This window comes from Antrostomus carolinensis, unplaced genomic scaffold, assembly GCF_000700745.2.
Source record: "Antrostomus carolinensis isolate BGI_N321 unplaced genomic scaffold, ASM70074v2 scaffold23861, whole genome shotgun sequence".
Classification (NCBI taxonomy): Eukaryota; Metazoa; Chordata; class Aves; order Caprimulgiformes; family Caprimulgidae; genus Antrostomus; species Antrostomus carolinensis.
In genome coordinates this window covers 76,810-91,016 of record NW_010293847.1, presented here as the reverse complement: position 1 = coordinate 91,016, position 14,207 = coordinate 76,810, and the positions used below count along the sequence as shown (strand labels likewise).

At 45.0% G+C, this 14,207-nt stretch overlaps 1 protein-coding gene across 1 annotated transcript in view; it reads left to right on the top strand.

The window, feature by feature from the left end:
- Nucleotides 1-6,166, top strand: part of LOC104532281 (amiloride-sensitive sodium channel subunit alpha) — a 9,805-nt gene extending 3,639 nt beyond the window's left edge. Inside the window, exons 4-12 of the mRNA XM_010177451.1 lie at nucleotides 771-874; nucleotides 1,296-1,459; nucleotides 2,045-2,143; nucleotides 2,755-2,872; nucleotides 3,421-3,499; nucleotides 4,169-4,226; nucleotides 5,001-5,056; nucleotides 5,404-5,479; nucleotides 5,753-6,166. Of these exons, the coding sequence (XP_010175753.1) occupies nucleotides 771-874; nucleotides 1,296-1,459; nucleotides 2,045-2,143; nucleotides 2,755-2,872; nucleotides 3,421-3,499; nucleotides 4,169-4,226; nucleotides 5,001-5,056; nucleotides 5,404-5,479; nucleotides 5,753-6,166 (1,168 nt within the window). The remainder of the gene's footprint in view (nucleotides 1-770; nucleotides 875-1,295; nucleotides 1,460-2,044; nucleotides 2,144-2,754; nucleotides 2,873-3,420; nucleotides 3,500-4,168; nucleotides 4,227-5,000; nucleotides 5,057-5,403; nucleotides 5,480-5,752) is intronic.
- Nucleotides 6,167-14,207: the final 8,041 nt, after the last annotated feature.

The following is a 14,207-nucleotide window of genomic DNA, read 5'->3' as shown; positions in this document are numbered from 1 at the left end:
AGGAATTAAACCTTTGCTGGAACAAAGATGCATTGACCGTATTGAATGATAAATGATGAATGTCTATCTGCATGAGAGGAATCCTCAGATATCCAATGGATCCAAGCAGAAGGCAAATTTAAGTGTTTTTCTGAGCACTTCCAGCAAAGAGGAAAGGGGTGTACAAAGTTTGTTGTAGATCATTTTACAAGATAAGGTCTTGTGCTATTTTTCCTGGAGGCAACTGACTGTTATGTTCTCCTGCACTTAGCGTAGAAACCAGAAGGTGCTTTCATGTGATAGATCTCCATCTGTGCACTTGTGGTGAGCACTGTCACTTTAGTACGTGAGTTCATCCAACTCCTCTTAAGAACTCTTACAAACTGGTGGAATGTGGGGGCTGACTTGGCCAGGGAAGTCATATTATTATCATAATAAGTGGTATAATTTTAAAGAAAACAGAGAAAGAGAGACTCTGTTTCTCCTGTTGATTAGAGCACAGAATTGGTGTTTCTCCTATTGATTAGAGCATAGAACTTCAGCCTGCCTGGTTCTTGGAACAAGCAGGGAAAAATTGAGTCTATTTGGTGGAAGGAAAAGCAAGTCAGAACTTTGAATTTGACTCCTGAGTTTGCCACTCTGGCTGTAACCTCGGGTGAGCAGCGAATCCCTGTGCACCTGATTTTTGTACTTGTCTGCAGTGAGTTAACAAGTCTTTCCCATAAGCACTCCTGCACATACACAGTGCTACACTTGCAATTAAAAGCCATCAAAATCTCTCTTGATTTCAGTGACTATGTTCACTTTCACCACCCAGTCTTTGGAAGCTGCTATACTTTTAACAGCAAGGGAACGGACCCTTTTTGGACAGCAACAAAACCAGGAGTTCCTTACGGTATGTTATTGAGCAAAAGGTGAGAAGAAGAGGTAAAGTTAATATAATTTGGCTATGGATAAAATATATGTCTTCTATACATGATTTACTGACATATAGACCTCTCTTCTAGTCTGGTGGCACAAACTGGATACTGTATTTGCTTGCTTCACTAGCCAAATGTGTGTGATAGCCATATCAGCCATATCCTAACTTCAAGCAAGCAGAATATTATTTTCAATTTCAAGCAGAATATTATTACAGTTTTGGAATAATCTGAGCAATTGCTACCTGACCACTCACCAGGTCTCTAAGGAAAAAGAATGGCTCTTCTGTGAGCTAAGACACCAATTTGGTCAGTGTTGAGAACTCAAGACGTGGTGGTGTTGCTATTTTGGCTCAAAATAAGTTGTTATATGCTTCCCTTTTCTTTGGTTTACAGGACTTTCCCTTATCCTGAGAGCAGAGCAGAAGGATCACATCCCACTCTTGTCTACAGTAGCAGGTGTGAAAGTGATGATACACAACCACAATCAGACACCATTCCTTGAGCATGAAGGCTTTGACATCAGACCAGGCATTGCAACTACCATAGGCATTCAGCAGGTTAGCCACTTGCTCAAGAGCATTGTTTCTTCTCCTTCTGATTGCAGAAAGTCCTGAGGAGCTGAACACTCTGACTGACTCACACAAAGGACTTGTGGGACTCTTGTGTTCACTTCTTGACTGTGCACAGATATTTTTGCAAGTCCTTTTTTCTCTCTTCACTGTGCACAGGTTCCCGTGGGTAAAACAAAATTATTCCAAATGTGCAAGTGGCCTTTTGGTCCTCAGTACATTGGGGCCTGATTTGTTTTACACTGAGGTTCTTACACATCTTATATCTCATTCCAGCTCTACACAGGGGGCTGCATGTGTGTATTAGGATGAGGACAAACATTCAAAAGTGATTTAGTTACTGTGACATGATGAGTTACTGCTTGTCAGCTGAACCATAGCGACTGACCACGTGCACTCTCCTACCTTTGCCCTGTTACTCTATGTTTTATTAGCAAGGTATAGCACAGCTGCTCACATATATTACTACACTTCCTGTCCTTTATATGATGCTCTATCCAGTGAAGTTTAGATGGTGATGCCTAGGTCCAATTAAAGCTCCTAATCACTCAGGCCTCTTTTCTGTGTCCACAGGATGAGGTGAATCGCCTGGGTGGCAATTATGGGAAATGCACGACTGATGGCAGTGATGTGAACGTTAAACTCCTGTACAATAACTCCTACACCCTGCAGGTATTGTCAGAGTAGCTGGCTGGGGCCCCAGCTTATTCCAAGTGGATGAATAGTAGACAAGTCACACCTTACTCTCCAGAGAGCTTTTACAAATCATTGCTGGAGAAACAAGAGAGATTCATGCCGCTCTGAAAAGAAGCTCACAAACAAGGTGTTATAACTTGGGAAGTGTTTTACTGAGTGGGTGATACTCAGTCCCAGACTGTGGGGCTCTTCCCTCCTTGCAACACAAGAGAGATCGGGCAGTGAGTCAGTCCAGGCAGCTGGACTGTTCTATTAGGATATTCTTGGGCCATCAGGTCTTTATTTGTGTAAACAGTTGCTCATGGCTCTAGGTGTTTGGGCTGTTTAATTGAGATGTTACTGGGCATAATGAAAAAGGAAGCTGGGGAAAATTCTACCTCACAGTCCTGTTTTCAGAGGTAAAACCAAGGAATGAAAAGAGAAAACCTTTTGCATCATCATGTTCTAGTAATGGCTGGTGTCTTTTTGCAGCAACAAAATCTGTATGTTGTCTCCTAGGAGCTGGGAGCTGGGTGCTACAGATGGAGAATGTGGGCACTGGAGAATTTCTAGCTTATCCAATCTTTTATGCTTTCTTTATTTTCCAGGCTTGTTTGCAGTCCTGCTTTCAGCACATAATGGTTCGGAAATGTGGCTGTGGCTATTACTACTACCCACTGCCTCCTGGTGCTGAATACTGTGACTACAATAAGAAGCCTGCATGGGGTAAGACCAAAAGATTGCTATCTGGTTCATGTCGGAAGGGAACACCTTCCTACAACAGGCACTGGTTACGTGACTCCTTAGATTACTGCCCTTCTACTTTGTGCCTGTTTCCTGCTTAGACTGTTTCCTTGCATCAGTGAATCCAGCCCGATGGCAGACACCTTTCTGTGTGTTTCCATGGGTATCAAGTTAGACATTAAAAAATCTTGATGCTATCAAGCATCCCTTTATTAAGGACATTAACAGAGGGTCAAGCTCTTTCATGTTACCAATATTGGTGGCAGTGCTGGTGTAAGACAAAGCTTTGACTAACTTATCTTGGCTTTTTATTTGGCCTATCCTCAGCAGGTCCTTACAGGGAAGTCACCTGCATTGCACATGGGTAATTAGCTCGGCCATCTGGAACCATTCCAAAGTGAGAGTGAGACAAAACAGGGTCTTTGAGAGAGTGCTGTACTCTTGGGAAGGCCAAGTGAGGGCAGAGGTTTTGGTAGCCTTCCATTTCCTGAGGAGGTATCTGAGCGTGTTCCTCCCATTTCTTTCACCAGGTCACTGCTTTTACCAGCTGTACAACAGGCTCAGAAATCATCACCTGAATTGTTTTGACCAGTGCCCCAAGCCTTGCCGGTAGGTCACAAAAATAGAGCACAAGAAATGGCAGCTTGCAGAGGAAAATTACACTAATGGCAATGTAGGCAACTTAGTGTAAAAATTATGGACCAGCTGGATGGCTGAATTTTGGCTTTTTCTGAACCAGAGATTTCCATTTGGTGTTTGAACCCCAATACTGGGAAAGGAAAAAGATGACAGCATTAGACAAATTATTAAATAAGAACTTTATGTGTGCATGACAGCAGAGAGGGGAAATTTTTTAATCACACTGAAATGTTTTATTAAGCCCAAACCAAATTGTTTGTGTCATTTTTCAATCTATATTGCTTTTCTTGGTTCACCTTTTTTATTGTAGGTCAATTTCAAAATGGAAAGTTTGAATGTCATTTTATAGCAAAATATAAAATATTTTGGTTTTGAATGCAGTCAAAGAAAAGCTGTCAGGATCTTGAAACCATTCTGGTTTTCCTCCTGACCTGAACAGTTTTCAGGCAACCTCTGGTTTTAGTTTTTAAACTGACTTACACAGCTTTTTCCAAAGTTCTCAAGAACTGCCCCCAGAACTTCTGCTTTGGGCAAGTAGTTAGCCTTGTTAAAGTAGTTAGCCTTGTTAAAGTCTTTCATGTATTCACTTTTAAATGCCAGGAGTCATAGTGATCATAATCTCCATTTTTATCTTACCAGGGAATCACTGTACAAGGTGTCTGCTGGGACAGCTAAGTGGCCATCACCAAAGTCTCAGGTAGTCCATACAGACAACTGCTGTGTTTAGAGGGGATCCTCTCTTTACTGTGGCTGTTGGAACATTAAAGTTAAGGCTGAAAACAATGACTCAGGCAGCAGCAATGGAAGAGGCAAATAAAGCAAACTGGTCCAAAACCTGAGCCCAAGGGGATGCCCCTGTAGGTGAGATGCCAGACTAAGATGCTAGAGAGGTACATTCAGTTCCAATTCTAATCCAGACTTCCTCGTGACCTTAAGCAATTCACCTCACTGCTTTAGTTCCCACCTACAAAATGGTGTTAATGACTTTCTGCTTCCAGTGGGTGTTGTGGTGGAACAACTCACTTATTAATGTTGATGAGCTGCTGCAGGGCTGCAGTGGAAATTCTCTGAGTCAGTAGCTGACCCCTTGCCATTTCACATGGTCTCATTTTAAATGGGCATTCAGGTGGTATGACTGGGTAGTTAATTCATGTGAAATAGGTCATCATGTAGATGTAAATACAATCGTTACATTTTAAAAGAGGAAATTATTTGATAGGGTGGGCATTAAAGGCAGAATTTAAAACACAGAATACTGTACACAAAGTACCAGTGTGTATTTACTTGCTATTCTGGCAAATGTAGCTACTGCTTGATAGTTCTCACTATGCATCATAAAGCAATCAATTACATCCTTTTTATTATTTGCAATAGCCATTTTATTACTTATGAAATCTGCCTTTCCAAATTATTAAGCATACCCAACCTCAGGAGACAGGGTTGCCAATAACATACATATACTCTGCTGCAGGACTGGATCCGCCAGGCTCTAAGGCATCAGAATGGATACAACTCCACCAGCAACAGGTGAGTCACTGTGAGAAGGTGTTCTTATTAAAACTACAGATTAACTCTTCATCCTTGCAGAATTTGGAGCTGTTAGACCAGCAAGGGAGGGCAAGAGAAAAAGGTACAGGGTCGTCCAATAAGTTTCCCATCTTTCCTCACACCACTGTGAGACAGTGACTCCTGTAACCTCTTGCCAAGCTCATGTGAAACACCCTCAGGAAGAAAGCTTGAGTAAGTAAGTGGTGAAACCTATTGCCTAGCAGTCAGCATCTAAAATTGAGACCAGAATGCCAGCAGTACCTTCCACTAAGTGACTGACATGTGGACATCCCACCCTTGCTAACTGCTGCCTTTCTCCAATACAGGAAGGATATTGCCAAGGTGACCATCTTCTACCAGCAACTGAACTACCAGTCTGTGAACGAGTCTCCTTTACTCTCGGTAGGTTGCCCCACTTCAGCTCAAAACCTTGTTACCTGTCCTTAGTTAGAGTGTGCTGTGTGTGGCTGGAGGGAGGATTATTTACAGCCCCCAAATTGGAATGGAATTATTCTTCTTAATGGAGAGACTCAAAAATTTCCCATTTTACACAGTCACACAAAATTACTCCCCGAATGGCGAGTAGCTAACTGACCTGCTGGCAATCTGCAGTGATTTCATGTTCCCAGAGCTCTGCTGTGTTTGATAAACACAACCCTTTGATTCTTTCCACAGGAGAATCTGCTTCTGTCCAGCATGGGAAGCCAATGGAGTCTCTGGTTTGGATCCTCAGTGTTGTCTGTAGTTGAAATGTTTGAACTGCTTATAGATACATTAGTCTTGTCTCTCCTCTTCTGCTACCAAAAGTTCAGGTCAAAGAAGACATTGAAAGTAGCTCACACTCCCACCATCCCCAGCGTGAGCCTGAGCCTAGAAAACTACCGAGTTGTGCAAGAAGAAGCTGGAAAAGGTGATGATTCTGCTCATACTCACCCTTCTCGAGTGACTATTGCCATGGACACCAACAGTGACCTGCGTCTTCACCCACTCTCCAGCAAGGTGGAAATGCCAGAGCTCTGCCCAGATGTGGTGCTTAATGGATTCAGATACATGAAGGACAGCTCTTTGGAAGGGGAACAGAATAGCTGAGGATGTGTTTGTGTGCAAGGAGAAGTGGGAGACTTGAAACTCCCCTAATCCTCAGGTGCTGTCAAGAAAGATTGCAAACAGGAATGTTCTGCATCCACGATCCGTGAGCGCCTCAACGGCACAGTGCTGAGCTTGGCAATCCTCCTCCAGCTATTACAAGTTGGTTATTAAATCATCTGTGTGTCCTGGATTCAGGCATCATGCAATGTTCTTTTGTTCCTAATGAGTACCTGGGGAGGGGAGAATTGTACTTCTACTCTCTGAACAGTCATCGAGTTCTCATAAAAGCCTATTCATAGCTTTTAACTTTGAAAGCCTTGTGAGGAAATCAGCCTGTGGCTTCAGACAGGCCCGTCGACATTTCACAAACGTGCTTGAGAGAACAGCCAGCCTGGCTGTTAGTGGGAGGAAGGATTTCCAACGGGAGCCGAGGAGCCTGTGCTCCTATCAGCCAGGGTTGTCCTGGGGATGACAGAGCGTGTCACAACAGGAGCTGGCTCTGATCACCTCTCTCTCCTTAACCTTTGCATTTTGAGGGCAATGCACAGGATGCTGCTGCTGAGATGCTTTTAGACTTAATCCAGATTATTTCAAACGCGACTGTCTTACAGAAAAGAGAAGACTTAATCACTTATTATCACTTTTGTATGTCACAGAGGAAGCGTCTGGTTTCCTTAGGAGGTTAAAACAATGCTGCGTTTTTGTTGCAGTGCATTTATAAACAGAGATGTTTTAATGTTAATATTTGACAGTAATTTATGTGTACATAAAATAACACTTCTATTTTTGATGATGATGGTGTTTGCACAGGAGCATTTTACTCTGTCATACTCTTGTTTATGACTTTCTGCAAAAAAACAAGAGTTAACAAGAAATCAATGAGCTTTGTTTTGTAACTTTTTTAAATAATAAAATGCTCTGAATCCAGACTGTTACTGGGGGTTTAGTTTGACTTTGTTTTGCCCTCAGCTGATATTTGTGTTTGTTACTGTCTCATTTCTAATTGTTGGCTCTGGAAAAGTCTTTTTTCAGGATGTCCAGCCCTTACTGCAGAAGCCTAAACACGTAGGGCCAAATCATGAGAGAGTTTTGGTTGCAGACACGGAGGTGGGATCATCACGGTCTTCAGTTTGCTGCTGACATCATTGGAGCCAAGCACCAAGATGCTTCTGAAAGTCTCACTTTTTTGCTTGATTTCCTTTTTTTTTTCATTCACAGGGAGAATTTAATTCACAGAGATGTGGACCAAAGCCAAATGAATTGTGCTGTCACACAGCAGCCAAGTTACAGTGACAGGGACACGTGGGCTCCGTTGCAGAGGTGATTCAGCCTTTTCTCTGGGTCTTCTGCACCGGGAAATACAACAACTTTGCTGACTGACAAGAGTGATTTTATGCAGTGCTGTATTCTGACTGACCCTGTTGAGGAAGGATACCAGGAAGAAAAAAAAAGCACTGAGGACAAGAAGAAAAGGAATTAGACTGCTAAGCAGAACATCTGGGAATGCAGAACTCAGGTGAGTGCCCTGCAGTCGTTGCTGAAAGATTACGATGCCTTAGGTGAACACACAGCTCTGTGTGTGTGTGTGTGTGCACGTACACCTTGCTCTCAAAAGAAAGCTCCTCTCCCAGACTTGTTACTACTGGGACTAAATGGGACAGGCTAGAACTTAGCTAACAGGAAATTGATGAAAGAATCTTTATCTTGGTCCTAATGCACACACAAAAAAATCACTGCAGAATTCTGCATCATGTCATATAATTTCCCAGAGGAGCCAGTTTTGGGACAGAGGAGTGCAGGACCAAGGACCAAGGGACAATGTCTTGTGGCATGGTCAGATTTGGAACAAGAGGGATGTGGCAGTACAGGACAGGGGTCTGTTATCAGGGGTGTGTGCTTCTGTTCACACATGTGCAGACCCAGAAGAGCAAGGGGTGTCACAAGGCAGGAGGGAGCAGCGAGGTGTGCAAGTGGGCAGGGGGTGGCTGCTGGTTGGATGGAGCATAAGACTGGAAGAGCAAAAGGGTGTGGCGTTCACTATGGGAGAGGGATATAGACTTTCAAGACTTGAAGGAAAGAGCTATTGTGGAAGCTGAGTGCTGTGAAATGCAAAGGTCTCTCATTGTGTCACTTGTGCAGCCGCAGAGCGTCACGCAGCCAGGACACAGAGCTCGACGGTCGTTCATTGGAGACCGTGTTGGGCCAGCAACAGAGATGAGGAAATTCATCAGTTGTCTGGCTTCTCTTCTGGCAGGGAGACTTTTGAGAGCTTGTGGTGGCAGGTACAACAGTCCACCTGCACTGGAACAAAACAGCCTGGTGAAGGGCACTATCAGATAATAACAATTCTCCGTGATGGGTGACTCAAAGCCTTGTTCAAACCACGAGTGAAGGCAGAGAGTTCAGGTGTCCCCGCAGTGGTTCAGCGATAGAATCTCCCCTGATGCAGGAATGGTTTCAGATTTGTGCTGCAATTCTAGAGATAATTAGGTACCCGCATCCCATTAACGATATCTCTGCTTCTGTGTTTGCTGCTTGATGTTCTAGGACAATTTTGGAGCTACTGAGCTCATTTTTACCTGGTGATGAACCCACGTAGCCACAGGGGAAAAGATAAGATCCCAGGTATTCACCTCCACAGGCGCTGCTACCTTTAGTCTTTCATACAGAGCTCCTGTGCCCTTTGTCTGACAGAAGACGTGTCCTGAAGAGTCACTGAGAGGGTTTGTCCCCAGCTGCTCTGAGCTGCAGAGGGAAGACAAAAGCTGATACAAAAAGTTGGTTCCACAAAGCCAAGTCGATAGCAGGATCCAGTGTAACTCCATATTGTGTCACAAACTGGGCTGGAGAGAACAGTCTGAGCACGTCCAGCTCCCTACCCTGGAGGCATCATCCTCCAAGCAGCTTTTCTCCAGCTGCTCCTTTGACACCAGCTCGCAGGACAGGTCCCCCTGTGGACGTGGTGTCCCCTTCCACCCCAGCTCAGGGTGAGCACACTGGGATGTCAGAATTGTCTCTTTTCAGTATATGACACGTGTCCAGCCCAAAAGGTCTTGAGAAAAATAGTCTTCAGCATTATCCACATGCAGGTGGCAACGGCTTCTACCACGAGCCTCTCGTCAGGCAGGTTTGGATCAGGACCTGTTGATTTTCAGGCACAGCAACGCTCAGGAAATGTTTTGTGCCTCATGCTACAGCGACTTCTGCCTCGCAGCCTGTTTGCCCACTGTCCCCTCCCACCAGTGACAACCCTCCATGACCCACGCTGCCATCCATTCCCTGTGTGCATCACCCCATCTTCCTGGCACTGCCACCCACTCCCCCAGCACCCAGTCCTCCCCACTTCCCTAAATAAAATGCACTGAAATGCACCCCCTGTATGGAAGAACTAAAGAAAACCCAAACCAAAACAAAAAACCCTCCACCCCACCCTCATCCACTTCCACAGCACACAGGGAACAGGCGGTTTCCTATGAGGACAATAAAGACTCATCTCTCCAGGGTTTATTCCTGTTGCTGTTGGATTGTGAAGCCTACCTGGCAGCAACAGGTAAGTGCTGAACTGGCCGAGTTCTGGTGTAGAGACCAGGTAAGAGCTGCTACTTCTCCTCTTTGACCCTGATTTAGGTTTGACACCAGTGGGACAGTGTCAAAGTGGCACTTTTAGGTGGTGGGACAGAGAATTACTATTCCCTCCTGCCAGGAGGTAACAGCATCAATTACCAGCAGGTAATTCATTATTTCACCAGGCTGGTGAAATCACCAATATATCCATGTGCAGTGAGATCACTGATCCTCCTGCATCCTGGTAAAATACTTGTTCTGCACAGAATAAGTAATATATACATGATTAGTCCATTTATATATATATATTTTACTCCAATATATATATTACTCCATTTATAATTCTAATTACAAGAATCCTACTGTTGTACTAAAGTATTAGTCCCAGATTTTGGAAGATATTGAAGCATTTAATCCTCATGAACTGAAGAAAGAGGCCAGTCTTTTGGAGATCTGGGTTTCTGTAACTGCATTTCAGTCTTCAGTGGAATTTATCCTCTGTTTTGACAGGAGACAGAAAGGTGGTAAAATAAAGTGGTGGCAGTGGGCGTCTGCAACAGGCGGGGAGCAAAACTCGTGTCTCCCAGGCTCTTATGTGCTCAGAAATGCACTGTAAGACCAAGCAGCTCTCCTAAGTGACTGCAATGCTCCTGATTTCACAGCGTCGCTCTGATTTAACTCCTTCACCGAGTTCACAAACCTGCCCCGATTCATTAACTGGGCTCTGTGTGTCCCTCCAGGGAAAACACAGGTTATCCCGCAATTTTGTTTTCCTGCATTTCTTTTCCATGCCAAGTACAACAGAAATCACGAGGCCAGGACAGTCTTGCTGCTTCTTCTTCTTTTATTTTTCTGCCACAGACACACAGCACGAGAGGAACCGAGGGGGAAGGACTGCACTGAGCTGTGGGACAGCGTGGTCCACGTGCAGCAGATGGATGTTTTCACCTGGTGCAAGGGCTCCTTTTACAGGACAGCCATCGAGCTGTAACTGACTCGGGGACTCTGAAGAAACCTGAATGGGTGGGTTGGGCAGGGGGTGATCTGAGCCTGTCACCTTTACCCCAACCTTCTTCCCAAGCACCCTGAAATCACATCATCACAAGACGAAATAAACATGCAGAGTGTTTGTGTGGCATTTCCAGTCTATTCGCTCCCATCAGATTCAAGCTGTGGGGTGCAGAGGAGAAGGAAAATCAGTTAAAAGAGGAGGGTTGTCCAGATCCAGTTAACACAGGCAAGAAGGGAAGAAACCTGACATCAATAAATGAAGCCAAAGGAGGAGGAGGGAAGGAGTTTATCTAGATTTTTATTAACAGTGTTTCAAGAGACAATAGAAGAGAAGGGAAGGGGGGGAAAAAAAGGCAGACACCACAGTCATAGTTTTAAAATTGTACAAAGATAATAACATACAGAATATCTGGTTCCAGGTTACAGTCAGCACAGGCTGTGCGGGGAAAGGGAGAATTAAAAACCAGTGCCAGTGGTACTGAAAGCAGGCGAGGGAAGGAGGGCAAGAGGTTCGAGCGTATTTACAGCGAGTGACAGCCCTGGGAGAGCAGCTCCAGCCATCCAGTAATGGCCATGGTCACCAACCACACCCCCAGCTCCCCCTGGGCTGAAGAAGTTCTTCCTCTGTGCTGTTTAGATAGGAAAGTGCAGGAGCCTTGGCCAGGAAGAGGCTGGCTGAGCTCTCAGCTCAAAGGCTTTCACTCCAGGCTGCCAGCCCATCTCATCTGACTCTGTTTCTGTGATTCATGGGGCTCCCAGGATGGGGAATCCACACTGACACCCGTGTGGTGCTGGAGGGACATGATGGATGGAAGTCAACTGACACAGGTCTACTGAGCCACTGACAGCCTGAAGGCAAGCACCTGGCCAGTCCCAGTATGTCACTTGTTGGAGCACAAGGACAGACACACTAACCCTGGTCCTTCACCCCACACTGCAAGGAAGGTGCTGAGATGGGTTTGTGGAGCAAATACTCCTGCTTCAGCCATCTCAACCCCTGCACCAGAAACACACATGGTCCTTGTGCCCTGGAACGATCTTGGCTGTTACCCCCACACCTCCCTCCCCCTAACGATTCAGCTGCCCTGTCCCCCCACTATCACAGTGCAGCTCAGGAGGGATGGACCCCAACCCCAATTCCCTAGGAGGCTGAGGAAGGAGCAGGCAGACTGATGGGAATCCCATTCCTATGGAAACAGCACTCTACAGTTCAGAATCTCAAAAAAAATAAAATCCTTTTTTCTTCAGCACTCCCACTGTCCCTTCTCCTGCTCAGTCCCTTCTCCCCACACCCCCATTCCGTTAACAGCACCACACTCACACCCACGCACCACACACACCTTTGCCATCAGCCAACCAATGGGTTAATGTCACATTTAATCGGTTCAGCCTGTTTTGTCTTTGGTTGAAAGCAATAATGCTGGGGCAGTGAGGAGAGGAGCGGGCTGAGGGAGAGCTGAGCAGCACAGGGACACGAGCACAGCTCCGCAGCAGACACCAGCGAGTGAGTCAGTGCATTTCTCTCGGAGGTCCTGGTTTTCTCTTGCATAAATAATGGCCATTTTCACTGGTCTGAGATGCTACTGACCTATTTTATGCTGACCACAGCCCCAGCTTGTCAAAGTTTTTTTCTTTAAAGACACAAATTCTTCCAAGGCCAGGGTTTTCCTCTAGATTGCTCAAAGAAATTTCACGTTGCAGTGACCACCTGAGACAGCAATACTAAAATAACCTGAGGCTTCCCTGGATGGCACGTGCTGAGGGAACACAGAGGGTATCACTGCAACTTGCCCGCAACTTCAACTCACCCCATTTGGAATCAGAGACACGTGGCAGATCCCAAAGATTCAAACCTTGCCTACCTGTCCAGGCACTTGGTGACAGGGTTTGGGTGGAGTCAAACAAAAGCGAGGACAGGTACGTGAATATTCACCCAGAGCTCAAAAACTCCAAAGATGGCAGAAGCTGCAGGGCTGGGACTTTGGGTCTGTTGGTGTTTCGACAGCGCCTGGCATGTTGCTTTCTAGGCAAAGGCAAATCTCCTCACCTTAACTGTGGTTGCAACCAAGTTACTGTCATCTAGAAAACATACGCACTCTTCGAAGAGAAAGGAGGAATGAAAAGAGAATAGTTTTGGCATCAGGTATTTCAAACAAGATTGTGCAACACAAAATCCAGCTGTATTTGAAAAAGGAAAAGGAGGAAGTGTTCAGTTTTTAGTCTTCCCTGGAGCCTGGTTGGCCATTTACTCTGCTGAAAACAACCTTTCTGTACATTTCCCCACTCTCCCCTCCAAAGTTCTAAGCACACACACACGCACACACCCCCCAATCAAAAAAAACTAATCAAATAAACACAGAAACCAGGGAGAAGTGCCTCCTTAGCATTTTTTTTTCCTGGAGAACATTTTTGTTTTAGAAACTGGAAGATGTACTCAAGTGTTTGATTATATTTCAAACACGAGGCATCGAATGCCTCATGATCTGTATAGTGAAAATAGAAAAGGGAGGGGGGAGAAAGGAAAATCGTGGGGGAGAAAAAAGGCAGGTTTTGAAAAGTTCCCTAATGATGCTACAAAAAAAAATCCTGACATTAAATACAGACAAACTGTATTGAATAAAAATTGCACTAGTCCTCTGGGCACATCAATAATAAATTAAATACTTAACAATTTCACTGATTAAAAAAAAAAAAAAGACAGCACAAAATCCATAACAAAAGAACATAAAACCCCCCAATACTGTATGTAGGAAAAGTGCACAAAGTCGCTTTATACATTGAATCTAAATAAAGTACCAATACTTGTTAAATAGATAAATTGTCTTGCAAGACGCTGCTTTTTGCATCAGTATTTACACACACTTCAGCTTCATGTACCTCAGCAGAGTCTGAGCTTCCACAGACCCAGCTGGACACGATTTCTGGGGTGTTCTCATGAGCCGCTAATGCCAACTGTGAAATAAAACGACCCGCAGTGGAAGCCAGGTCTCCAGCTCTCGTTGGCTTCCAGGAAGGATCACTCCTGTTTTTCTAACTTCTCATAAAAAGCTGGAAAACCAATTGGGGTGTTTTAAGTTGCTGTACATGTAAAGAACCATTGCTGAACAATGACCATGCTGAAATTCATCCACGGAGCAGGACCATGGCAGTGGTGAAACATCTCATTCCCTTTCAAGATCTCTGAAGTACCTGGAAAGCAGCTTCGATTCAGTGAGGTCTTTTTCTAGGGAAGGGCAGAACTTGTGGGGACATCAGCACTGACACGTCCACAGCGCTGCAGGTCAGTGTCACACGGGACAGGATTAGCAAAGAGAAGTCACTACAGAGCATCTCCCAGTTCCTAACCCCGGGATCAGGGCGAGTTCTTGGCTGGGTTTTGGTTCCTGTAGTGAGCACTCCAAGCACTGACCTCGGTGCCACAGGGTGATCCACATGAGCTAAGCACAGCAGAGCAGAGTCCTGCTGA